The 26,793-nt window shown below is 39.7% G+C and overlaps 1 protein-coding gene across 5 annotated transcripts in view; it reads right to left on the bottom strand.

The window, feature by feature from the left end:
- GRID2 (glutamate ionotropic receptor delta type subunit 2) overlaps positions 1-26,793 on the bottom strand; it is a 963,252-nt gene that overhangs the window by 314,529 nt on the left and 621,930 nt on the right. For all 5 annotated transcript variants that reach the window (XR_012087806.2, XM_073001950.2, XM_078394565.1 and 2 more), the window contains exons 5-6: positions 21,864-21,917; positions 2,567-2,740 (exon numbers count right to left, since the gene is read on the bottom strand). Coding sequence is in view for 4 of the 5 variants with exons in the window: in XM_073001950.2 (XP_072858051.2) it covers positions 2,567-2,740; positions 21,864-21,917 (228 nt within the window). In the remaining variant the exon portion in view is untranslated. The remainder of the gene's footprint in view (positions 1-2,566; positions 2,741-21,863; positions 21,918-26,793) is intronic.

Below are 26,793 nucleotides of genomic sequence, written 5' to 3'. Positions count from 1 at the left end.
AATACAGAAACATTATTGTAGTTCATATTGATCTATATTAATTTTGGAGCAATTTTGGAATGTCACGATCAGCAGACACTAAACAGATATTTCACGTCTTTATCAATAGTCACAACAAATCATTCATGTATAAATTTATTTCTGCATCTTCCTCCCTTTTTCCTATGACCTCAGGAAAAATGCTGCATGAATAATAAGAACTACAGGACATGAAATAGACTGTTTATTAAAAGATAGTTTCATATATTTATTGAATGCTCTGACTGCTGTCACACGTAATTAAAAATGGGTTTGGATGAAGAGACCACTGATTTCATTTGTTAGAACTGCAGGATTCCATTGATTACTGAGGGGGAAGAGGACTGAATCTGGAATAAACAATAATGACTTTACTAAGAACCCAAACTTATGAAGTCTCAATATTTCCTTTTTGAGGAAGCTTGAGGCTGCAGGAGAGGCAGGCAAATGGTGGAATTCATTGTGTTGGACTGAAAACAATTTCCTGTCTGACTATGGAAATGAATAATGGGGACACTTTACTTTTTAAGGCTAACATTCCAAGGTCTACACCAGCACAAGAAAATATGCTTAGAAGTTGGTGGGGCGCAAGTTTATGTTCCAATTCATGCTCCTGTATCAGTCCTATGAGCTGAGGCTACAGTTAACATTCTCAAATCTCATTCACACAGAGCTTTACTCTCCCACTGGCTGAAATGCAACAACAACAAAAACAGTCAAAAGTTGCCAGAGAAAAATAATTTTGAACGAATTACCTAGGGTATAAAGAGTAGCTGGGCAAATTAAATGTGATATGACTGGGTCAAAATGTAACTTGAACATGAACACATTAAAAGCTGTCCCTGCAGGTCTGGCAAAGAAGATAATTAAAATCAGGATTAAAAAGATTAACATGAAGGCTGACATAGATTAGTTCCAGATTATGTATTTTTCTTCTTGGTACAGTCACAGAAACTAGTCATATTTCTAAATCATATTTAGCTGATTTGATATTCCATGCTCTAAAAGAAACTCCTATCATTTTATTTCAGACAATGCTAACTGAAAAACCTAGATGGCAAATATGCCAAGATTCTTTTCAATAAATTGCTACAAACTTGTAGTTTTAGCAGATATGGCCATGTTAGTCTGTACTAGCATGTTAGGCAAAAACAAAACAAAATTTTAAAAAATAGCTAAATGCCTTTCATACTTCTTGTTTTAGAAGAATTTGTAGACTTCGCTCAGAAGACTACATACATTGTGTTAATCATTAAATGATACACTGGCCAAAGTCCTGTTATGTAAGTTACACCAGTGGAAGGATGATGACAGCCTAGCAGAAGGAGATTTTAAATAATTAAAGACTTCATCCTTCTAATCCTAGACTGTGTGACTCATGGGCAGCCTGTTTCATTGCACTGAAGCCATAGGAGCTATAGGAGAGACAGAAAAAGTCTTTAATTATCAAAAATCATCATTTGTTTGCAAATATAATGTACGCAACATGATTTTGGCCAATATCTATTACACTCAACACTTAAAGAAAGAATTCATTGGTAGACATGCTGGTAGGACTTCCAACGTCTGGGCATATATGTTAGTACTTATGCATTATTTTATAGTACCATGCTATTTTATAGATGCTTAATCCAGACTAAGTTAAAAAAAAGAGATAGAATGCAACATCAACAAAAGCAGGTGAAACAGGCATTTTTTAAAACTGCAGAAATCAATTCCGAAAACTTTTTAGCATTCAAGTATACATAGTAATGTGCCTTTCTGCCCACGTTGCCTCCAATATAGTCCAGAGGTATTCCTTTGTGGAGTAATAGCAGTTTATATAGAGAGAGATGCCATTCTAACAGTGATGAAAACATCCAAAGTATCTAAATGCAGGACAAGATGAAAATACCATGATTTATGCTTTAATTGCAAGGAGGAGAGGGAGTGTTGTTGAAACTGTTGATGATTAGTTTCACAAGGAAGATTAAAATGACTCATGCAGTGTTAGAAATAAGGAACTTATCACCACCACCATCATAAATGTTTTTAAAACTAAGAAAGCACCTTCTAGATTTAGTCAGTGATTTGTTCCTTCTTTGGAAAGTTTACTTTGGGATGAGTTGTGATTGAGAAGAAATACATATCCATCCATCCATCCATCCATCCATAGACAGCTAGAGCCCATTATTTAGCATAAACTTGAAAGAAGAGATGGTGGGAGACTGAAAATGCCATGAGCTCAAAATGCAACTACCTGTATTTCGCAAACACATGAAGTCTATGTCTGGTTCAATTTGAGCAGGGCTTCTAAGGCTGAGCCTTTGCAACAGAAGAATCAGTTCCTTGGAACAGCTGATAAAATGTGTGCTAATTTTCAGAAAATAGACCTTACATTATGGACAAAGTGTGTGGGTAGTTCATGTCTAAGTGAATGAACAGTGCATGTATAGTATAATGAACAGTGCAAGCCTGAAACATCAATATCGACCCCACCTGAACCCATCTGTTGATATAAAAATATATAGCAGATGCATAGAAATGCATTTATAGGATCTGAGAATACCTCCATATTTTGGGAGAAAGGATCTTTAGGATCACAAAGTGATGAAGATATTCGGTGATTCCCGCGGAAACAGCGCTGACTGATGTTCTGTGGTACAGGAAAGCTCTGCCGAATAATTGTCAGTCTTCCAATTGATTTTCTCACCAGTTCCTGCACATCTGCATCCCTGATTTCCTGCAATGAAACACAAGAAGTTGCAAAAGTTTGCAAGGTAAGGAAGATCATTTAAAAAGTATTTTAACCTGGCAGTACAAATCCATTCCAGCTCCACCATTCATGAGCCTGAAGGCCACATGAGCGTTAGACCTTTTGCAACAAGCTTTGATATCTATCAAGACTGCCCCCAGCTGATGATTTACACAGAAAAGTAGTGTAAATTGCAGTGGAAAACAATTCACCTGAGAGAATAGGTGGTTTTTCCTTCCCACACAGACCAAAGGAGAGAGAAACAGAAGGGGAGAGAAAGGAAGGAAAACAAGCTGTAACAAAAATCTGGAGCTTGTACTGTATCCATAGGGAGAAAGAACAATGAAAATGAATAAGGGAGATCTCCCCAGCTGCAGCTCATACAGGAATATGCTGTATTTATTGAAAGAAAGAAAGAAAGAAAGGAAGGAAGGAAGGAAGGAAGGAAGGAAGGGAAGGGAAGGGAAGGGAAGGGAAGGGAAGGGTTTAATCCAATGTGAATCTTTAGCCTTCTACATGTTTTGGATTTGAGCTCGCATCAATGATTTTTTTTTAAGGCAACTCAAACTTCTGCAATAGATCTCTCCCCCACTCCTGCTTTAAGCTGTTTCCTCTCCCTGAGCTAAGGTATGAGGAAGCATACATGGGGAAAGACACATTTCTTCCCTGAGTACTTTTACAGTAATGTGCATGAGCCATTTTGCTTACGGTGAAGGACAGCATGGCAACTGCGTTTTCCATAGACAGAAGCTGCCCAGGCTGGCAAGTGACTTTCATTTAGTGATATGGATCTATCCGTTCTTGATTTCACTGCATTTCTCTAGACCTCCAACAACATTTTTACTGCCCTTGTTTCATACTAGATTGTGAGACTTCATAATTTTCCTAACATGGACGTTTGTGATTATTTCCATATATATACCAATCCAAATCTATACACTTTTCATTGTTTTGTTCTTCATGTTCTTCTTCTTTTTTGTATGCATTGCTCCATACAACTAAAGCACATGTGTCAAAGATTCACGTTTTCAGCTGTGTGCATTTATTTGTGTATAATTCAAAAAGGGGAAACGGTGGTGGATGGGAGTGAGTAGGATCTGCCGCTTGCAGTTTCTTCCTAATGATGGGGAATTGACTGAGAGTCTTATAGAGCAGTGGTCCCCAACCTTGGGTCTCCAGATGTTCTTGGACTTCAACTCCCAGAAATCCTAGCCAGCAGAAGTGGTGGTGAAGGCTTCTGGGAGTTGTAGTCTAAAAACATCTGGAGGCCCAAGGTTGGGGACCACTGTTATAGAGCATATATAGGATTAATTTGTAAACAAATTGTCAGGTAACATAAATTTCCTTTCCTCTCTAATTCTTACTTGTACACTTGACAGTAGCGCCCCAGGTAGGTTGCACAGTGGACATTTATTCATTTATTCATTTATTCAGGGGCCTTTTCTCAAAGGCAGGCTCTCTATCATTGATATAGGTCAGTGATTCCCAACCTTGGGTCATCAGATTTTCTTGGACCACAGCTCCCAGAAATCCTGGCTGGCGCAGCTATTGGCGAAGACGTCTGAGAGTTTTAGTCCAAGAACATCTGGGGATCCAGGTAGGGAACCATTGATCTAGGCCCTCTTGAACCAAACAAACACTTTGATGAGAAATGTTCAAGAACTGGCAAGATTTCTTGCATCCCTGTGAGAGGAAGACATGAGACACTAATTTTGTTTTCATCGGAGGCATGGTGATTTGCACAAATTGTCACTTTGAAAATTTGTATGATATGCATAACATGATTTGCACAAAATTGTACTATTTTATTCTCTTGTTGAGAGTGCACAAAATATCAAAGAGTGAGCATAATATTTTTGACCTTTCTCAGCTATATGTGGAAGGACAAGAGAAGCAGGGATTTACATCTTTAGCCTGTAAAAACTTTAAGAGAAGAAAACTATTTGAGAAATCCAGCTGGACTAAGCTAGCAATATGGAAGAATCATTGCTACAACTATATTGATCCCAAAGGATGGGAATAGCTTGGGAAGAATAGCAGGAGAGGTTGACACCCCACCCTACTGGAGGTCTGTTTCTAAAACATCTGATTTAATCTGTGTACTGGTACTGTGGCCCAACACAGCATCATTTAAAAATAGTCATATAAAATCCTGGCAAAACAGACATAATCATCTTCACCATTAGTGGTATGCTGTCTTGTCTCCAACTTACATAGACACTCTCAAGGATTTCTAGGCATAAAGTACTCAAAAGTTGTTTCCCAGTCCCTCCTTCTAGTGGCACTCTGGGGCCATGCAGTTTGTCAACAGCTATGTGTAACCCCATCAGCTGCATCTGTGGCCAGTCAGTGGCCTGTTTCCCAGGAGGCACAGCGAGAATTTGAATTTGTGGCCTCTAGTGCCACACAGTGGATCTCCTACACCGGAGCTTTCTAACAGCTAATATAACAGGATGAGGTGAAATACCTGTATCACTATGTTTTTCCTTGATAATTGTCCAGTCATGTCCGACTCTAGGGCGCAGTGCTCATCCCCGTTTCCAAGCCGTAGAGCTAGCATTTGTCTCTGTGGTCATGTGGCCAGCACAATTAGACACGGAACACCGTTACCTTCCCACCGTGGTGGTAGCTATTTATCTACTCACGTTTACATGCTTTCAAACTGCTAGGTTGGCAGGACTGTATCACTACAACAGATGATAAAGCACTGGTGCTGCACAAGGATCTGGCAGGAATAGAATTTGAGAAGAAGGCCAAGAGAAGTAGATTGTTTCCTTTCAGTTCTTTCATTGACTCAGAAAATGTATTATTTATTTATTTATTTATTTATTTATTTATTTATTTATTTATTTATTTATTTATTTATTTATTTATTTATTTATTTATTTATTTATTTATTTATTTATACCCCGCCTATCTGGACCAGTGGACCACTCTAGGCGGCTTCCAACATAAAATTTAAACAATAAAACACAACAAATAGATAAATAATACAAAACAACTACAAAAAAATAAAAATAGGAAAATAATAAGAAGAAAATCAAGAATTGGCTGGAGGGAAGGCCTGAATGAAGAACCATGTTTTTAATCGGGTTTTAAAGATGCCCAGCATAGGGGCCGCGCGAATCTCTGGAGGGAGATTATTCCAAAGGTGAGGAGCCACTACCGAGAAGGCCCAGTTTCGTGTCTTCTCCATCTGGGCCCCTCTAGGCGTCAGGCTCCTCAGCCTCACCTCCTGGCTCGTGCAGGTGATCCAGGTAGACCTTGGTGGGAGTAGGCTTTCTGCCAAGTATCGAGGTCCCAAACCATTTAGGGCCTTATAAATAAGCATTAAAACTTTGAAGTTGACACAGAAACAGATGTGCAGCCCATGCAATGTGGCCAGCGTTGGAGAAATGTGATGGTGTTTTCTCACTCCGGTAAGTTCTCTAGATATCTTCAGAAGAACACAGGTAATTTCCAGGTTAATTCAATGTATGTTTGGGAGAGATAAGGTAAAGGTAAAGGTTCCCCTTGACAATTTTTGTCCAGTCGTGTCCGACTCTAGGGGGCGGCGCTCATCCCGCTCTTCAAGCCATAGAGCCAGCGTTTTGTCCAAAGACAATCTTTCCGTGGTCACATGGCCAGTGTGATTTAGACACGGAAAGCCGTTTTACCTTCCCACCGAGGTGGTCCCTATTTATTTACTCGCATTTGCATGCTTTCGAACCGCTAGGTTGGCGGGAGCTGGGACAAGCGACGGGTGCTCATTCCGTCGCGTGGATTCGATCTTACGACTGCCGGATCTTCTGACCCTGCAGCACAGGCTTCTGCGGTTTAGCCTGCAGCGCCACTACGTCCCTTTGGGAGAGATGGGTGCTCTGAAATCAGCTTTTGTGCATCAAGGGGGCCAAGCTTGAGTTTTTAACTAAGTATTCTGATAACTACATGAAAGCAAGGGTAATAATGATAATAATTAAATTTGCTGCTATTTTTGCCAGGCCTAACATCAATCTATGCAAAAACGGAGTACTTAGCAAGCTGTGGAAGTTATATAAAGGAACATGTTGCGATAAATGACTATACTTAAAATTTCCAGAACAACTGGGTCAGGTGGACTGCTATTGTTATTTTATTACTTTAATGGTGCAGCAAATAAAAAGCTGAGAGCCATGAATTTTAAACATCAATCTTCTTGACTACACTAAACCTATTTGATTCTTCTTCATAGGCTGTCATAGATTTTCCAAGCCATCTGTTATTTATGTTCTTTATGAAATATAGATTTTTCCACAAACAGAATCACACCTGGCATCAGCTGTGTCCAGTGTAATATCCTGCATTTCTGGTCGATTAATCCTTAATGTACCATAGATAACGGCTTCTCTCAGCTTGCAGGGCCATCTTATCACTTAGTTTGTATCATTCTGCTAGCTAAAAGAGGGAGAGAAAAGTTGCTACCTTCTGCAAAATGCAAGCAGTTCTTAATATACCTGCAATTCAAAGTTTTAGAGGGTTTTATTAACTCGAATCTTTTACAAGCTATGGTTTTTATTCAGTAGGAAGGAAAGCGGTTAAGTCCAGGGCATTTCACCGCTTGCTGCGTTTCATCACAGGAGCAAGAAATGCTCTCTCACACAAAGTGCTCACAGCCAGAAAAGCTCACACGCTTGGTGCCCATACGCCAGCAATGTATGCACATGAGTAAGTCTGCATGTAAAGATACAAAAGCAGATGCACAGATAAGTGGCAGACAGTGCTTGACACATGGACTTAGATGCAGACAGCCATTCATCTGTGAATGCAGAATCCTCTGTCTGGAAATCTGAGAGTGCATGAACCAATATCCCTAAGACATGTGAGAGGACAGGAAGATAGCCCTAAGCCCACCTCCTTATTTTTGCTTCCACTGGACCTGCTTTTCTGGATCCTCTCTCCCTCACATTGACATTTAAATTGCAAAGTCCTGTCTAATCTATCTGTATCTCTCCTCACCCTCTTTTGCTTACATTGATTGAAATACTATTGCATAGTTACTCAGTTGACTGGGATCTTATTGCACATAGCCTGAATCCTATCACTACACGAGAAAAACTTTCAGTGATGATAACTTTTGGCACAAGTGAACAAGTTAGCATAGGCATTCCTTATTAGACCCCCAACTCACATGACTGATGTAATACAGGAAATGCCTATACTGACTTCTTGACTTGAGGCAATGGGCCGCTGAAATTTAGGGTGATGGAGTCACATCAGCAGGCAGAGCTAGCAGGACTGTGGCTCTTTAGTGTTATAAGGAAACAAGGGTTCACTGTAGCCTTTCAATTGGCAGGTATGATGTCACCTGCTCCTCCCTTCAAGAAGATAGGTGGAGTGACACATGACATACCATATGTTTCCGTGTATAAGACTATACGTTTGTCTAAAATCTTTAGACTAAAAGTTAAGGGTCATCTTATACACAGAAGTAAGCTGAGGAGAAAAAAAACAAGTGGAGGACAAAGCAAGGAATAAAGTGATCCTGCAGTGCTTTGATCCCTGCTTTCCCCTCCACTTACTAAGCCTTGGCAAAAAGAAAGCAGGGATCAAAGTGCTCCAGGATCGCTTCAATCCCTGCTTTTCCCTCTGCTTGCTAAGTCCCATGGGGCTTAGCAAAAGGAGGGGGAAGGATCAAAGCAATCTTGTGACTGCATAAGGGAGAGAAAGGGATCAAAATGATTGTGCATTCATGGGATTGCTTTGATCCCTTTCCTCCTCCTTTTTGTAAGCCACACGGGGCTTAGCACAAAGGGAGAAAGCAGGGATCATAGCCATCCTGCAGCACTTTGCTAAGAACCACTTAGATTTCTTAATTTTGGATTAGAAATGTGGGGGGCATCTTATACATGGGGGAATCATATACACAGAAAAATATGGTAATTATTCCTGCTAACCAGGTTTGTGTTTAGCTACAGGTGTAACTGTTCAAAGACTCTTCCAGAACACCACTACTTTTGCCTCCCTCCCCATGGATGTCCAACAGGGGCATTCATGGATGTCCAACAGGGGCATTCTAGAAGTCAGAGTAGGTGGTGCTGATTCCTTTCATTGACTGTCTCTCACTGTCCCATTGCCCCTTTTAAACAGTTAAAGATTCACCACTTCCTGTCTATCAAGGTTCTTCTGCAGGACTAGGAAGCAATCCTGTGCCAAATCCAGGAGAGTAGTTGCTAATGACAGTTGATAATATTGAACTGGGAGGACTGAGGTAGAAGGCCCTATGTTCCTACTGTAGGACACAGCTGTTAATGACATACAACCTGTCCTGAATTCCCTAAACTAGCAGTTGTTTTAATTTTTTCAGTCATCCCAGAGTGCAGGACACGTAACAATGGGCTCAAGTTACAGGAAGCCAGATTTTGGCTGAATATCACGAAAAGCTTCTTAACTGTTAGGGCAGGATGACAATTGAACAAATGACCTCAGGAGGTGGCGAGCACTCCAGTGTTGGAGGCATTCAAGAGAAAATTGGACAACCATCTGTCAGTTTTGCTTTGCTTTGGGTTCCTGCACTGAGTAGGGGGTTGGACTCGATAGCCGTATAGGCCCCTTCCACCTCCATTATTCTATGATTCTAAAATTTAACTTTGTGGTGACAGGTGATGGTGTCATCAACGTGACAAGGATGGCAAATCCATTCCGTTTAGTCCAAATTTCACAGTAACTGATCCTATTCTGGGGAGAAGGGACATCAACTTTGATAGTTCCTGTAAACAAGGAGTGCATCTGCCACCCTCACATCAATGGAGTGAGTGATCTCAGGCAGGAAATATATGGAGGTGGTCCTAGCCTCACCATATCTAGGAGGACATAGTGACTCTACTGGTATATTTGCCTCTGCAGTAACTGAGAAGCTGTCGGGTTATTTCATGCTGTGAAATGTCTTTTGTCACATGACCACACTACACTGCCAAGTTCTATTTTATAAGAAGTTCTGATTTTTAGCTGTACAAACACTAATCATTTGTCATCCCCAATAAGCACAGAGCATTGTTTCCTTGGTATTCAGCAGTTTTGTGCATTTTAATTAGAATTCACTGCTTTTAGTTTCTTCCAATTGCCTTTCGGCAGTAGCTGCCCCTAAGACATATCATGTATTTTACAAATACTATATGGATACTAAAAATAAGTGGAATGAAAGCTTTAAGAGGTATGGGCAATATATGTCCTGTCACTGTAATGAGGTCTTATAAGGAGTGCAATGAACAGATTCACAGCTGCAGCATTTTAGAGGGCATATAGATTATATCAAATTGTTTTCATCTTATTTACACGTTTAGTTGCATTTTAAACCTACCGTAGGATACAGTAGATAAAAGGGACGTGGTGGTGCTGTGGGTTAAACCACAGAACCCTCTGTGCTGCAAGGTCGGAAGATCAGCAGTCATAACATTGAATCCATGTGATGGAGTGAGCTCCCATCGCTTGTCCCAGCTCCTGCCAACCTAGCAGGTTGAAAGCATGTAAATGAGAGTAGATAAATAGGTACCACCACGGTGGGAAGGTAACAGTATTCTGTGTCTAGTTGCACTGGCCACGTGACCACGGAAACTGTCTAGGCACAAATCCTGGCTCTACGGCCTGGAGATGGGGATGTGCACCACCCCCTGGAGTCGGACACGACTGGACTAAATGAAAAGGGGAACCTTTACCTTTACCTAGGATACAGCTGTGAATGATATGCAGCCTGACCTCAGCTTCCTAAACTGCCTCAGTGCTTAAACTCTGATTTATATATTTTTTTCTGTATGGCTGAACATACACACACACACACACATATTATATACAGTGGTGCCTCGCTTTGCGATTGCTTCGTTTAATGACGAAATCGCTTAGCAATGACTTTTTCGGAGCATTTTTATGCTTCGTTTAACGATGGTCCCTATGGGCGATTTTTGCTTAGCGATGGTTGCGACCATGCTTCGCATAGCGATTAAATTAAATAAGAGCCTTGTGGCGCAGTGGTTAAAACGCTGTACTGCAGCTAAAACTGTGCTCACGACCTGGGGTTCAAATCCCAGGTAGCCGGCTCAAGGTTGACTCAGCCTTCTATCCTTCCGAGGTCGGTAAAATGAGTACCCAGCTTGCTGGGGGGGGGGCAATGTGTAGCCTGTATAATTAAATTGTAAACCACCCAGAGAGTGCTTGTAGCGCTATGGGGCAGTATATAAGTCCAAAAAAAAAAAAAATGGGTCCCCTGTTTGGCTTAACGATGGTTTAAACAGCCTCATGTTTGCTGTTTTTTAAATGTTTTTCTGTTATTTATAAAGTTAAAGTTTACTGTTTAAAATGTTTGAAATCATAAAGTGCACTTAATAAACCCTTTGTTAACCAAATTTGACTTTGTTCTGACTCTTTTTTAATTTGTTGTTGTATTCCCCCCTCCATTGAGATGCATTGAATAGGTTTCAATGCATTTCAATTGGGGAACTGCGTTTCGCTTAGCAATGTTTCCTATGGCAATTTTCGCTTAAGGACGGCAATTCGTTCCTATTGGAACGGATTATCTGGTTTTCAATGCATTTCAATGGGAAACCGCGTTTCGCTTAGCGATCAAATCGCTTAGCAGTGATTTTTTTGGAGCCAATTAACATTGTTAAGCGAGGCACCACTGTATTCTGAATTATATATTTTTTTGTATGGATCATTTGAATGAGAAGAATCTTTTGATACTATATGAAAGAAGGCAAGCGAACTAAACTTTATGTGACTTCCCAAATCAATGCCTGTCATAAGCTGAGCTGAGACAACTGTTTTTCACAAATATTTTCTTCAGTTCAGACAAATGATTCCTCTTTTTTGCATTTGTTGGGAGAGGGTACTTACTATTAATGAAAATATTCTGTTAGTTTCATCCTGCTCTTGTTGTCCTGTTCCACTAAATACCATATACTGTAGCAAAATCTCCCTAAATTCAGGCACAATGGCTGAAAGCATGTGCCAGGAGCAAGAGCAAGGGGATAATTTTCAGACTCCTCTATGAACACTGTAGCTGTGGCTTCTTTATTTCTATAGGGGGAAGTTAACACTGGGAATAGAAGTCTAGGGACACTACTATTTCTGTTGTGAAGCAGCAGCAGACTTTGCTTCTTTCAGTTAAAAGCAAAGCCCTAGGTGATGCCAATGACTGTCATCAGCATACCTGTCATCCTCCTTCCGAGAGCAGGGATGGTGCCTAGTCGTTGATGAGACACTCCTGTCTTGGTAACACTAGGGTGCCTCCTGAAATTTATTCTACAAAAACTTCAACTGGTTCATTATGCAGAGCAGAATGTTTGGAGGAAGGCTATTTTGAAAGATGAATTCTCGTTAGTGAACATAACAAAATATATCATAGTTTTACCATTTGTTTCTGTAGCGTGCTAACATTCCCATGTAATGGGCCAATTTTTCTGAAATGGTGAGTGCCCATGTTTTATCCACTGGCTATTTTCTAGCAGAGCTGTGAGGGACTCTCCATTATGTTGCAATTTCCAGGTTGGCTGTAGCTGAAAGACACCTCACAGAAACTTTGTGGTGCAGGGTTTTATCATCAGTCATATATAATATCACTAGACTCCTTTACATGCTTGTTTGTCATTTGATATAAAAATATAGTGTGTGTGTATGTATCCTGTGCCATCAAGTCATAGCCAACTTATAGTGATTCTAACAGGCCTTTCAAGGTAGCCAAGATATTTAAGGAGTGGTTTTATCAGTGAGTTTCCATGGCTGAGTGGGGATTCGAACCCTATTCTCCAGAGTCCTAGTCCCTCACTCTATCCAGTATACCACACTGGGAATCATTAAATATAGCACTTGTCTTCAAAAGGCAGAAATTACTAGGGAACAAATCTACATGTACAGAAGAGTACCCTCATTTCTGTGGCTGTGTTATTGTGTCAGTGAGATTGTTTTATTTATATGAGGGGATTTTGGAAGGTTAACACTGGTGAGATTTAATCTAGAGGGAAATAAACAGTTGGCTGCTCTGTGTGTGTACCTGTGTGGGGGAAAAAAGCATAAATATTTGCACAAAGAGTTTTCTACAAATTCATTCTTATTACTCTCAAATGCTCCCCACTACACGAGAAGGAAAATGTTTAGCAAACTATTCAGGTAAAAGAACACATGGACCAAGAGAACTACAGGTTTACAAAAATGTTCATAGAATCAAAGAATAATGGAGTTGGAAGGGTCCTATAAGGCCATTGAGTCCCTCTGACGGAGGGTTGTCCAATTTTCTCTTGAATGTCTCCCTTTTGACCAATTTGCTAAAATAGGATGAATCAGGAGAAGGAAAGGAGGTGAGGAACAACAATTAAATGTAGTCCTTTATTGGTTCCTGCTTACCAAGTATGGCAGAAGGGGTTGGATCCAGCTAGGGTACTTGCTGCTAGCCAGTGTTCAGTCACAATCTAAGGCCTTGAGCAGTAGAAGTTGGAGGACTCTTGTGCACTGGCACATTTAACTTCAGTTTTGGCCCATAAGACCTATGAATGGGATACTGCTAGTTTGGCAAGCCTAGTAAATCAAGCCTAGTAAAACGGGCTTCTTTCAGGAAGCCAGTCTTTATTTAAACAATGCAAGTTCTAACCAATTCTTATTTTGAGACATCAAGAAGATGTTGGAAGGACTTTGGGCCATATTATATATTACAGATAACTCATCATTGTAATTCCTTAACTGCAGCAGGCATTTGAATGTGACAATAGGAGCTTTGCTCACCTCCCGTGCCTTATAAATTAGCTTCCTTTGTTTTGTGATAGGTCTTGAGGTGCCAAGTGTGACATTTTTTTGTAACCATGTTACAAAAGTCTGCGACAATCTTGTGCCTGCATTTCAGTACCCAGTCATCGGCGATGCATAGTTGTTGTTGTTTTTGGACTTATATACCGCCCCATAGCGCTACAGGCACTCTCCGGGCGGTTTACAATTTAATTATACAGGCTACACATTGCCCCCCCCCAGCAAGCTGGGTACTCATTTTACCGACCTCGGAAGGACAGAAGACTGAGTCAACCTTGAGCCGGCTACCTGGGATTTGAACCCCAGGTCGTGAGCACAGTTTTAGCTGCAGTACAGCGTTTTAACCACTGCGCCACAAGGCTGTTTGCCTGTTACACAGATTTTAGGAGCTGAATATCACCTATTAGGTTGTATTGATCATCACTGAAAATCTCATTATGAAGCACAGAGAAATAGAAATTCCGTTCAGTTCCAGGCTGGGTGGGGGTTTGAATCTTAGACTTCAAATCCATTGATGCCCATTCTAAACACCAAAATAGCAAATGGCTAACAGTCAGTAAGGAATGGTGGTACTCTTATCATTTCTGTGGTTAAGGTAATACTGTATAATTCTCCAAATATTCCAAGATTGACATTGCCTTAGAAGACACATTCTGGCTCTGATCAACTACAGTGGTGCCTTGCTTAACGACGATAATCCATTCCAGGAAAATTGCCGTTAAGCGAAAACATTGTAAAGCGAAAATTGTGATTGCAAAAACATTGTCGTAAAGCAGATTCGTCGTAATGCGGGGCAATTGTTAAGCGAGGCATCACTGTATAGCCATATCAGGTGTCACTTTATCCTGTTTTTATTTATCCATGTGAGGAGGGAGAGCCTACCCACCCACCCCCACTCCATTGTCATTTTTTTTAATGTGTAACTTAGAAAAACCAAGTCTCTTGGCTTGCACTGAAAACCTACACATCGGTCAAAAACATGTCTCTGCAGACCCTGGGTCAGCCAACCATGCTCACTTGCTGAATAAAAGGAAGGTAAATAACACTTAGAGCTGGTATAATTCAATGTGTTGGAGTGCCTGGCTGCAGGGCCAAGGCCAGGAGTTCAAATCCCCATGACACCACTTGGGAGACAGGTCAGTCAAGATCACCTAGAAAGCGTATGGCCGATGGATTGCATGTCTTGAGAGAGATATAGTGTACTCTTAATAATCTTAGAACTGCAGAGCTGGAAGGTACCAAATGGATAGGCAAGCTGCACAGTCCCAGAGGGCCCAGTGGAAGGAAGGACTGGTAAACAACTTTGAGTACTGTGAACCTAGAAAACTTTAGGAAGGTTACCATAATTAGGAATTGAAAATATTTGAAGCCTTACAGAATCCATTTCTTCAGACGTATAGAGGGGCCTCATCTTTACTGCCCTTCCCCAAGCAGGTGAAGACCTTTCTCTCTAGACAAGCTGTCCTTCAGTGACTGGTTGCCTGAGTGGGGTTTTTAAATAGACTGTTGTACCTCCCTGCTTTGGATGTGTTTTGGTGTTGCTTATGTTTTTTTAACATGATGTTCATTTAATCTTTTTAACTAACTGTTTAAAGGAGGTAAGAGGCCTGGCTTGTAGACAAAGGGCCTTTTCGGCAGCTGCCCCCAGACTATGGAATGCCCTCCCGACTGAGATTCATCTGGCACCGACGCTGATGACATTTCGGTGCCAGGTCAAAACCTTCCTGTTCCAGAAGGCTTTTAATTGAAATAATATCAACTGTGCATCCTGATGGCAATTTTTAGACTATCTATTTTAATTGTATTTTAATTGTTTCGTCTTTTTATTGTCTTTTTATTGTATTTTAATTGTTGTAAGCCGCCCAGACACCTTTGGGTAGAGTGGGCGGCATATAAATTAAATAAATAAAATAGTGTATTTTATATTGCGAGCCACCTTGGGTTCTTTTTAAGGATGAAGGTATGGCAAAAAAAAATTAAATAAACAAATAATAAATGTATAAATATGTGTCCTCTGTATTTATACATATTCCCATGACCAGGTGAGGATACAGATCATAAAGAAGGGATGACGATTTGTTAACACAGGAATCAGACTACCAAGCTGTTAATTACTTGAATTAGCAGGTCCTACCCAAGGTTATAAGCTGTATGTATGTATGTATGTCATTTATACCTTGCCAGCTAGCCTTGGCTGTCACAGGAATGCTAACATCAGATTTTGGAAGAGATGGCAAAATCTGTCAAGGGAGAATTTGGAATGACTTAATGGTACATTATTATATTCTCTCACACACCGGATTTTCCACTCCATTCCTTGCGACAGTTACTTTGTGATGGAAATCAAATAATATTTCTGCTATTCTAGATTTACTACATTCTTCTGACAACATTCTAAGACGTTTGTAAAAATTCAGTTGCTTTTAGATTCTGAAAATTGCAGGGGGGAGAGGGGGCCTTGTTGTTCTCTACTGCATCAATCTCAGGAGACAGATTAACACTGAAATGACTGATTGCTTCTGAGAAAGAGAGCACATATGCTGCCCTTTAATATAAAAATAAATGGAATTTTTTTTTAAAAAAAAGAGTGATCCATATAATCTCCCATTATACAGCATTTCTGAATGCAGCTCTAGTTCATTATATACAACAGTACATAACAGACAATAAACTCAATTAAGGTTTTCAAATATTCTCACATCTTGAAGTGCGCAAATGAAAGCATGAGAAATATTCGCGAAGGCTTTCACAGCCGGGATCTAATGGTTGTTCTGGGTTTTTCGGGCTCTTTGGCCGTGTTCTGAAGGTTGTTTTTTCCTGACATTTAGCCAGTCTCTGTGGCCGGCATCTTCAGAGGACAGCAACCTGTACTCTGTTGCATGAGAGTTCAGAGGATTTTGATTAAGAGTGGGGAATATGTGTTCCCTGAAGCATTTTTTGTGGTTCAAAAGTTCTAATTAAACGTTGCCATTTCTAACAAGAACAAACAAACCATGAAAATGGATGAAACATTCCTCAGTTTTTTGGCTTGTTTTGTTTTGTTTTTTAAAGAGTTTTGGTGGTTTCAGAGATGGATTTGGAACTTGTTATAGGCAACATAAAGCTGCAATGATCTTCATTAGAAACATAAACAGTCTTTGGGTTTGTTCTTTTTTTTAATATACAGTGGAACCTTGACTTACAAACGTCCCTAGTTGCAAACAGTTTGACTTACGAACCGCTCCGTCGCAAAATGTTGCTTCAACCTACAAACGGAGCTTCAATTTACGAACGAAAAAAGTGTTCTGTTTAAAAGGTGTTCCCTCCCCCTCCCTCCTTTCCTGCCCCTTTTTTTACCTAAGTTCATCTTAGGTCAAAAGAAGGAAAAAAATCTCCCCCATTTATTTATTTATTTATTTATTTATTTATTTATTTATTTATTTATTTATTTATTTATTTATTTATTTATTTATTTATTTATTTATTTATACATACCCCGCCTATCTGGTCATTTCGACCACTCTAGGCGGCTAGTGGTAGAGTATGGATTAACCGGTTTTGCATTAGTACCTATGGGAACTAATGCCTCTACTAGTGAACTGTGCCTCTATATAAGAACGAAAAGCAGCCATTACGGATTAAATGATTTCAATGCATTCCTATGGGGAATTTTGCTTCGACCTACGAACGTTTTGACTTATGAACACCATTCCAATACGGATTAAGTTCGTAAATCAAGGCTCCACTGTATTGTGGCCTTTGTGATTTACAGGGATAAATCTGAATAGGGGATTGGTACAAAGAAGCCATGTTTGTTACTGCTTTCAGTTTCCTTTAATCACTAAACAACTGAATGCAAAAAGATGAGTTCTGCCATGTCTGATGTTTCAGTTTGCTTGGGCTTTATTAAACATTTCCACCTCTATATAAATTGAGCATAAACATACTGGTCTCTTGTCCTCTGATGAACCTACCAATAAGCAAATTTGGAGTATTTCATTGACCCTCCTTCTAGAACAGAGCTTGGGAGGTTGATTTTAAGACAAAATTCGGTCTGAAGTCAAGCTGCTGGTGATGACATTTAAAGCCCTAAACAGCCTGGAACCTTGATACTTCAAGGGGCACATCTCCCTAACACTATTTGTTTGACAAAACTCCTTTTCTCTGCTTTACTAATAACAACAGATTATGTTGAAACACTGGTTAACCGTGAATGCCTTCCCTGTGGAACAGCACAGAAATTGGTCTCATTTTAGTATCAGGTTAAAACTGACTATTCAGCAAAGCTTTTTATTATTATTATTATTATTATTATTATTATTATTATTATTATTATTATTATTATTATTATTATTATTATTATTATTATTATTATTATTATTATTATTAACAACTAGGGATAAAGTAAGGAGTACAAAAGGTAGAGGAGGATACAGGGGAAAAAGGAGGGGGAAGGAGAACACAAAATGTACTGTCATCCATTCTGTTCATGTTGCAATATCAAGTTGACTTTTCGCCTTTCTACAATTTGATTGCCCTCCAGGTTTCAACTTACAGTTACTTCTTAGTTTAATTCTATGTTATTCAAGCACTATCTGGTGACTCAAGCCATTTATGTAATAAATCCCATCGTTCAGTTGCCTTTTGTATTGGACAGTCTTTCAACACTTCTGATAGAATATCCATTTCTGCTGCTTCCCATATCTTCGCAATGAGTTCCTCTTGTTTCGGTATCTCTGATTTCTTCTAATTCTTAGCATAAAGAATTCTGGCTGCAGTGACTATATATATAGGTAGTTCTTTGTCTTATCTATATTATCTGGTATAATGCTCAGTAAAAACAATTCTGGGGTTAGTGGGACATTACAAAGCAGCAAAGCTTTTGATGTCTTCTTCTTATTATTAATATAATAAAAAAAGGTAAAGGTTCCCCTTGACAATTTTTGTCCAGTCGTGTTCGACTCTAGGGGGCGGTGCTCATCCCCGTTTCCAAGCCATAGAGCCAGCGTTTTGTCCGAAGACAATCTTCCGTGGTCACATGGCCAGTGCGACTTAGACACGGAACGCTGTTACCTTCCCACAGTGGTGGTCCCTATTGATCTACTTGCATTTGCATGCTTTCGAACCGCTAGGTTGGCGGGAGCTGGGACAAGCGATAGGCGCTCACTCTGTCGTGTGGATTCGATCTTACGACTGCTTGGTCTTCTGACCCTGCAGCACAGGCTTCTGCGGTTTAGCCCACAGCGCCACCACGTCCCTCTTTTAATATAATAGCTTATGGTTTTTAACTTGTTTTAACTGATTATAAGCCACGCTGAATCCCCTAAGAGAAGGGCAACATATAAATATTTTCTTTTTACTTTCTGCAACCCATCCTGAGATCGTCTAATACACAGTAGGGTATATAAATAAAGTAATAGTGAAATAATAAATGTATGCATGTATGTTATATGATGCTGGCTGGATCACTCACGCAAGGGGGTAACTGGCTGCAGGGCCACAGGCTGGGTCTGGGAGAATAACTACCTGCTATTCCTCCCAAGAGTCATAATGACCTTGGGCAAGTTGCTCAGTCCCAGTTCTGAGTACTCCAATTAGAAAACTTTGGAATGTGTCACTGTCAGTCAAAATTTACTTGATAGCACACAATTGCTATTTACAGGCATCCAAGCCAAACAGTAGGAGGGTGAAATTCTTGTATCCGGTATTGAACTGTGATTGCACCATAAGGCAGGGGGTTGCTTCAAAAGCTCAAGTTTCCTGCTGAAATATAAACTGATGAACAAACAAGCAGATAGGGCTTGATTGAGGTAATTTATTGTAGAGTGCTGCAAATAAGACAATCTAATAATTAAGCATCAAAGCAGGTGTCTGCAGCAATCAGAAGAGATCAAGGAGTATGCACATTATTTCTCCCAACAATACTTCATGGAGAAGATGCAGGTAGAGTAGGTGCAATACCCTCTACACGAGGGACCAATTATCTCATTTAATTAAGATCAGAGAGTGTGGAAACAATGAATAACTCATTTTCAAAAGAAATCCTTGAAAGCTTCATTATTCAAGAAGGACCTCATTGAATAATATTGGTCTATGTTCTGTTCCATGCTAGTAACATCATGCTTTTAAAGTATATTTTAGTGTTTTCACAGATTTAATCAAATATGTAAAAGTTGCAATAAGAAATATACATGAGGGTAGGAACACACAGTTAGCCTCTGAACATTTTGGAAAGTGGCAGTAATGATGACAGGTCCATGAAATTCAAGCCTCAGCAACTAGATCTGCATATAATGTACATTTACAGGTAGGTTACTTATTGCAGTCCTTGGGAGTGAGTGACCCTCCAGATGTAAGGAATTCCTGTTAGCCCTTGCTAGAAGGCATGCTGAGTAGAGCTGAAATCCAATGAAAACCACAGATTCCCTGTCCCCAGTTTTAGAAGTAATGCTATGTTTTTTCCTTGACAAGGAAGAACACATTGGCTCAAATCCACTAGTAAGTTACAAATAGAGTTAGGCCCATTGAAATAAAAATTGATTACAGGGTGTTTCACAGTAGTACTCAAGCGAAGTTTCAGTGACCTTAGGAGGTGCTGTTCTGCCTCAGGCAGAGAAGGTGACTCAACAAATCCTCACTGAATCAATGGCCTACTCTAGTTGCAACTATCTATCCGTTTCAACCAGTGTAACTTCTATGGCACCAAACCTATATTGGCCCCATTTGTATTCTATTCTAAATATTACTACCACCACTATTTCCCTATGGAGAGAGGTAAATAGAGTGGTGGATTCTGGAAGCATAAAGCTGACACAAAACTTACAGGGCAAGACAGAACCATTAGTTCTCCAGAAATTTTGGACCTCTATTCCCACAAGCCATTGGTGAAGCTGGTGGATCAAATGGCAGTTGTCAGCCCAAATAACTGGTGGTCAAATTGTTCCCCGTCACTGATTTATAATGAGACTTGTGCATTTAAAAGGGCTTTGGTGCAGTTACATTTTTTATATAATAATTAATTAATTAATTAATTAATTAATTAATTAATTAATTAATTAATTAATTAATTAATATCCCACCTGTCTGGTCTTATGACCACTCTAATAATGAGAAGAACAATCAGTAGTGTTTTGAAATACAGGTGGTTATCCTCCAATTATCCCTTAATATAGCCATTGTGTTGTTGGACATTAGGTTCATGCCTTTATCAAGCTCTAACTATTCAGCTGTTTGATTAATTTTGCTATTTGAAATGTCAGGGTTTGGTCCTACCACATGCTGTCTGTAGAGCAACTCTGCCTATGGCAAGCTGGCTGCGTGATGTCTCCAATATCATAGATTGACTTTCGTCTTTTCAGATGCCACCACAAACTATCCTGATACTGCACTCCTATGTATATCAATTCAGAAAGAAGTTCCATTGACTTACAGTAAATGGTGTTTACTCCCAGGTTCAGCATTCATAGGCTTTCAACCCAAATGCTGGTTCTTCATGTTATGTAAAAAGCCAACATTAACAGCTAGATAGAAATGGCCAACATGAGATGCCTTTATTTTCATAGGAGAAAATATGTACCTAAGCCAAAACATGTACATAAATTCTCACATTAGAGAGAACAGGTGTATAAATTTCAATGTGTGAAGGGGAAACAAAATCATTCAACACTGTAAGAGGGAAGTTCAGGAGGATAATGCAGGGGGTTGGGGAAAACAACAGAATTGAGACTGAAAGGGTTCACAAAGCTAACTTAGATGCTACAGTGCATTAAAATTGATTCCAGGGTGTTTCACAGTAATACTTGAGCAAAGTTTCAGTGACTCTAGGAACTGCAGTTCTGCCTCAGGCAATGAAACACCTTGGGCAGCCTTGTGAGCCAGTTCCATAACTAAGAAGTACTGCAGGACGAAATGAACACCATGAAAAAGGATTTATACAGTACATATAATAGTTGTTGATACTTAAAATGTCTCAAAAAATTAGCAGGTCAGCCAAAAATGGCCACTCAGTAGAGGAGAGTTTTATTTATGATATTTCAACTTTCAGTTCTATTTTTTTTCTCATATCAAAACTCCATTCCCACCCTTTCTCTCCTCTCCCCTATTGTTTGTACCATCTTGTTGAAATGTCTTCCGTTATGTAAAAACTGTTTTTATATATATCCTTATTGTGTATTTTTTGTTGTAAGCCGCCTGAAGTGGTCTTAACCGACTAGATAGGAGGGATATAAATAAAATAAATAAATAAAATAAATAAATAACAACATGGCTGAAATCTTCCGCTGCTACTGTTTCTTGCTGTCAAAGTCAAGGCCAGTGTGAACACTTGCACAATGGATTTTTAAAACAACAACAACAAAAACAGGATTCACATTCAGCTGTCAGTTACCTCATTTATAATGATCCAGTGGCAGTCAAAAGCAACCAAATTGGCTTCCACGACCTGAAACAGAAAACAAACCAGTCATCAGTCACCTTACCTATGTGAAAGCCAATGACCATTACATAGATGCTTCCCACAAATGACCAGGTAGAAGGACGATAATTAAGAGTCAAAAATAAAAAGCACCAGCGCTGTGAAGACCTTCCATTAAGACAGAAGACACTTTTGTGTCAGATGCTTTCAACTTTATTGTTTGGCTTGCTAATTAAGCACAAAGTGGGCTTCCAGCGCTGTGGAGGAGAAAAGGTCCCTTTGCATTCGTACATGCAATGAATGAGTTCTTATTTAAGGTTTGATGTTTTGGAAGCTATAACTAGTCCAACGAACTATGGATGTGTGAGAGCTCCCCACCCCACATGATTCTATATTCCTCTCTTCCTCTCCCTTATTTCTTCAATGGTTTCACTCATGTTTAGAGATCAGCATGAATTGCTATTTTGGCACTTCATGCTGATTTGTTTATTGACGGAACAGGTGTTTGGCGCTTCAAAGCTCCACCTCCTTTGGCAGTCCCCAATCAGAGGCCACACTTGGAGGAGGCAGAGCAAGGAAGCCAGGCCACTGCCTCTGATTGGGTGCCCACTGGAGGAGGTGGGGCTTTCAAAGGCAAAATACCTGTTCAGCTGATAAGCAAACTGGCATGAACTGCTGAACGAGCAATTCATGCTCAACTCTACTCGTGTTTATTTGTGCCCGATATGGATATATATATATTTAAATGGCACAGAAAGTCCCCGGCTAGTGTAGCACAAAGGTGGGAAAGCCACCAGCGTGTATAATAAATCACACACTTTATGTTTGCCTCATTTGATGAGAAATGATGGAAAAATATAAGAATTTCACCATCCTTCGCTCTAGTTCCCATCATCCAGCTCATTATAAAAATAACAGGAATAATTTGACACAGACACAAGATTTTCCTTGATGGGCTGTTATTAGGAACAAGCTTACACATTCATTATTATATTAAAAGAGCTATAAAAAATCCAAAGCCAATGCTAACACAGCCCAGATCCAATTATCTGTCAGTAGAGCAGTCATTACTTGGACAAGACGTGCCTTTTACATTTCTGACCTAATGTTCCACATTGCCCTTGTCTCTCCCCTGAGCTTGCAGTTTTCTTCACTCCGGTAGGCCCCTGCAACATCATCAGAGACACAGGAGAGCAAGTGGGATTACACTAATGAATGGAAAGGGGTTGCTGAGGTAGCACAGAACATTTCAACACTGCTAAACTCTCAAGAGTAATTTGCATGAGGGGAGCACAAATGTGAAGCTGGTGTAAGAGTATCCATGATGGAATTTTTGCCCAGGAGGAAGGAAAGAAATCAATTAAATGGTCCAAATCCACCATGTCTGTCTTCCAAACAGCAGTGCAAGTCTGCTATACAAGACTGTCATAAAGGATCTGGCTGCCTGAAGTACAGTAAGCAACAGGACAATGCTCCAGTCTTATCTTCAAAAATAAATTGACAATGGATTTTACTTCCACCTGGTGATGGAATAGCATTTTCCTCAGCAACTGAAGGATAGGAATAATTTATGACAGCCAGGATACATTGGGGGGGGGCAGAGGGTAATGGCGTGGGCCTCAAAAGGAGTGGTTGTTGTCCTGTTGCACCACAGCATCTGACACTTGGGGCAGTTTTCTAACTCTGTCTAATGGCAGAGCTGCCTTTATTGCTATCAGTTTGGAAGACAGTAAGACAGACACTTTTGTGGCACTCCTACAAAATGATTGCTTTCTCGGAGCAAATGAACAGTCTCTTTCCATTCTAAGCATGGTGATCAGTAGTAGCATTAGTGATGATACCGCTGGTGGTGATGAGACTGCGCAACACAAGATCACTACATACGATTAGTATTTAGATTTATGTAAGCATCTCATTTATCTGCACATTTCTGACTAGTAGACCAATTTTGTCCTTGTTTCCACGATGAAAATGAATTATGTCACAGTGAATATAATCCTCGGGTTGCTGCTTTCAGACATACAATGGGACTTCAACCAACCAGGTTAATGCCCTTAGGATTGTAGATCAAGCCATTTTTAATTTAGTTTTTATTATTTCTTCTGCACCTTCGTCTTTCTTCTTTGAAGGACTGCTGCACTTACATTTGTTAATTTGTAATTTATCCTTCTTCTGTCTAATGATCCTAGAGTATCAGGAATACTTTTCCACTTCCCATTTTAGCTGCAAAGCCACCAACTTCTATTCAAAGCTGATGGACCTTAGGGCCCAAAGTCAACTACAGTGGTGCCTCGCTTAACAATTGCCTCATTAAACGACGAAACCACTATACGAGGAATGTGTTTTGATCACTTTTGCAATTGCAAAATGATGTTTTAATAGGTAAAATCCGCTTTGCAATGATTGGTTCCCTGCTTTGGGAACCGATTTTTCGCACTACAATGTTTTTAAAACAGCTGATCGGTGGCTTCAAAATGGCCGCCCGCTGTGTAAAATGGCTCCCCGCTGTGTTTTTGGATGGATTCCTTGCTTTACAGGCACCAAAAATGGCCACCCCTATGGAGGATCTTCGCTGGACAGTGAGTTTTTCAGCCCATTGGAATGCATTGAACGGGTTTTCAATGCATTTCATTGGGATTTTTTATTTCGCTTAACGAGGATTTTGCTCTACAGCAATTTCACTGGAACGGATTATCTTCGTTAAGCGAGGTACCACTGTAATGATTTTTCACAGCTGAGCAAAGATTCAAAGCTTTGGCTCAGCACAGCTCTCTGTCCACTATACCATAATGTTGAAGTGGCATTCAAAAGTGAAGTGATGTCTAAGTTGTGAACCTCCTGGTTCATAACTCCCACTTAGACATTGCCCTGTTTCTCTCTGTGTCATCATTGTAAACTGTGAAAGCCCATGGGTTTTTCAAGTTAAGTTTCGCAGCAGGAAGCCATTCTAGCATTCCAGTTTTTGGCAATTCCACAAATAATCCCGAACACAAAGGATCCTTCAAGAAGTCAAACAGAATCAGGAATGGAACTGTGACCTACCTTCAAAAGCTCTCAGGATAAGTCATCTTCCTAGTGTAAAACTTACAGCTCACTCTTCACAAATACGTTGCAAGAGAAGCACCTCTTGGCCCTATCTTGCAGTATATTCTACGAACTGGTATGCAAGAAGTAATCAATTGCACCATATTTAGCTATAGTTGCCAATAAAAGATACTTGTGAACTATGACAACTTGCTGCAGGCACATAAAAAACAGATATTTCCTCAGCAGTATATGTACCACTGCCTCCTCCTTCAACCCTGCAACATTGCTGGACAGAGTACACACATGCATGAAACCTCATAAGGAACACTGACAGAATTGCCAAGCTATTTTCTCGAAGCTCCCAAGGACCTTCTGGATAGCTCTGATCTTGGAAGAAACCTGTACTGATTTTACACAAGACAAATGGATCTATAAGACTTGAATTCTGTTTCCTTTTACCTGTCCATCTCAGCGGCAGCCCAAAATATATGCTATATCCACTATTTGGAGGTTGCACATTTTTTTTAATTGGAAGTGTTCTATAGCTCATGGCAAGCTCCAGTCTTTCAGATTTAATATGATGAAGTTCATTTTAAATGATTCGTCCTTGAGCCCTCATGTAACAGAGAAGAATATTATCTTATTTATTTACCGTAATTGAGCTACACACTATATTTTTCCCAAATATGAGACTCAAAGAGTAATGTTTTTTAAAAAAAACTTAATTATTTATAATTTTTAAAAATCCAGTCAAAACAGCATAACAGAACAATACCTATTGTATCACACTAATAGTAAATGTCTTATTCGTAAACTCTTTTACCTTCATATATACAAACTGTTTACATTTTCTCTTTATCTTTTCACATAGTCTCTTCCTTGACTCATTATTGCATTCTCATGTATAGCTAATGCCATATTAGCTAATGCCATTGATATTAAGTAAAAGAAGAACATAATTTAAACACCCAAACCTATCTATACAATATTTCCAGAAAGGAACTCAGACCTTTGACAGGATAGGGATGGGTAGACACTAGAAGGATCTGTTTGACAATAATGAAGTCATGCAATAATTCCGTGAGGCAGAGGTGGAGCTATAGCGCTAAAGCCACTGCGTACATGCAGAATAGAAAATACAGAGCAAAACAGATATTAGATGCTGGAAGTTATTGACATTTACATACTCCACTTATTGGTCTCACCTGGAACATTAACTGCAAAGTCCAAATTTAGCTACCATATTTGATGACATAAGGGCAAATCAGTTTAATCCAGTGCAGGTCTGTGTGTGTCATAAACAGAACCTAAAGGAGTCAGTCCTATCACTATAACCACCATGAACAGATAGGACTTTTCTTTCTTTCTTTCTTTCTTTCTTTCTTTCTTTCTTTCTTTCTTTCTTTCTTTCTTTCTTTCTTTCTTTCTTTCTTTCTTTCTTTCTTTCTTTCTTTTTCTTTCTTTGATTTACAACATTAATGTAGAACCAGCCAAATAGCATCTTCTTTGCAAAAGCCCCAATAGAGTCTTAAGTCAATCACACGGCAGGGTGAAGAAATGTGTAGTGTACATGTCAGACCACTGGCTGATTGGTGGCCCTGCAGGGAGGATGTAGTAGGGGATACTTCAACTAGACAGGAGTAAATAATGGTGTAAAGAATTACTGCTAAAATATTTATTCTCATCCTCTTTCTTGTCCAGAGTCTCCCAAAATACCTCACCATCAAGTAGCTGTGGTTCTTCATCCTCATGGGTGGTAATGGGACAAGTAAAGATTTATACCCCTAATGGAGAACATGGAAGATTAAAGACACTATTGACATTGTTTACAGTTCAGAAAAAGTCATGCTGTTGTTTCTTGTTATACAGTTTTGAA

The sequence above is a fragment of the Pogona vitticeps genome, chromosome 5, assembly GCF_051106095.1.
Source record: "Pogona vitticeps strain Pit_001003342236 chromosome 5, PviZW2.1, whole genome shotgun sequence".
Lineage (NCBI taxonomy): Eukaryota > Metazoa > Chordata > Lepidosauria > Squamata > Agamidae > Pogona > Pogona vitticeps.
This window is presented reverse-complemented; position numbering and strand designations above follow the sequence as displayed.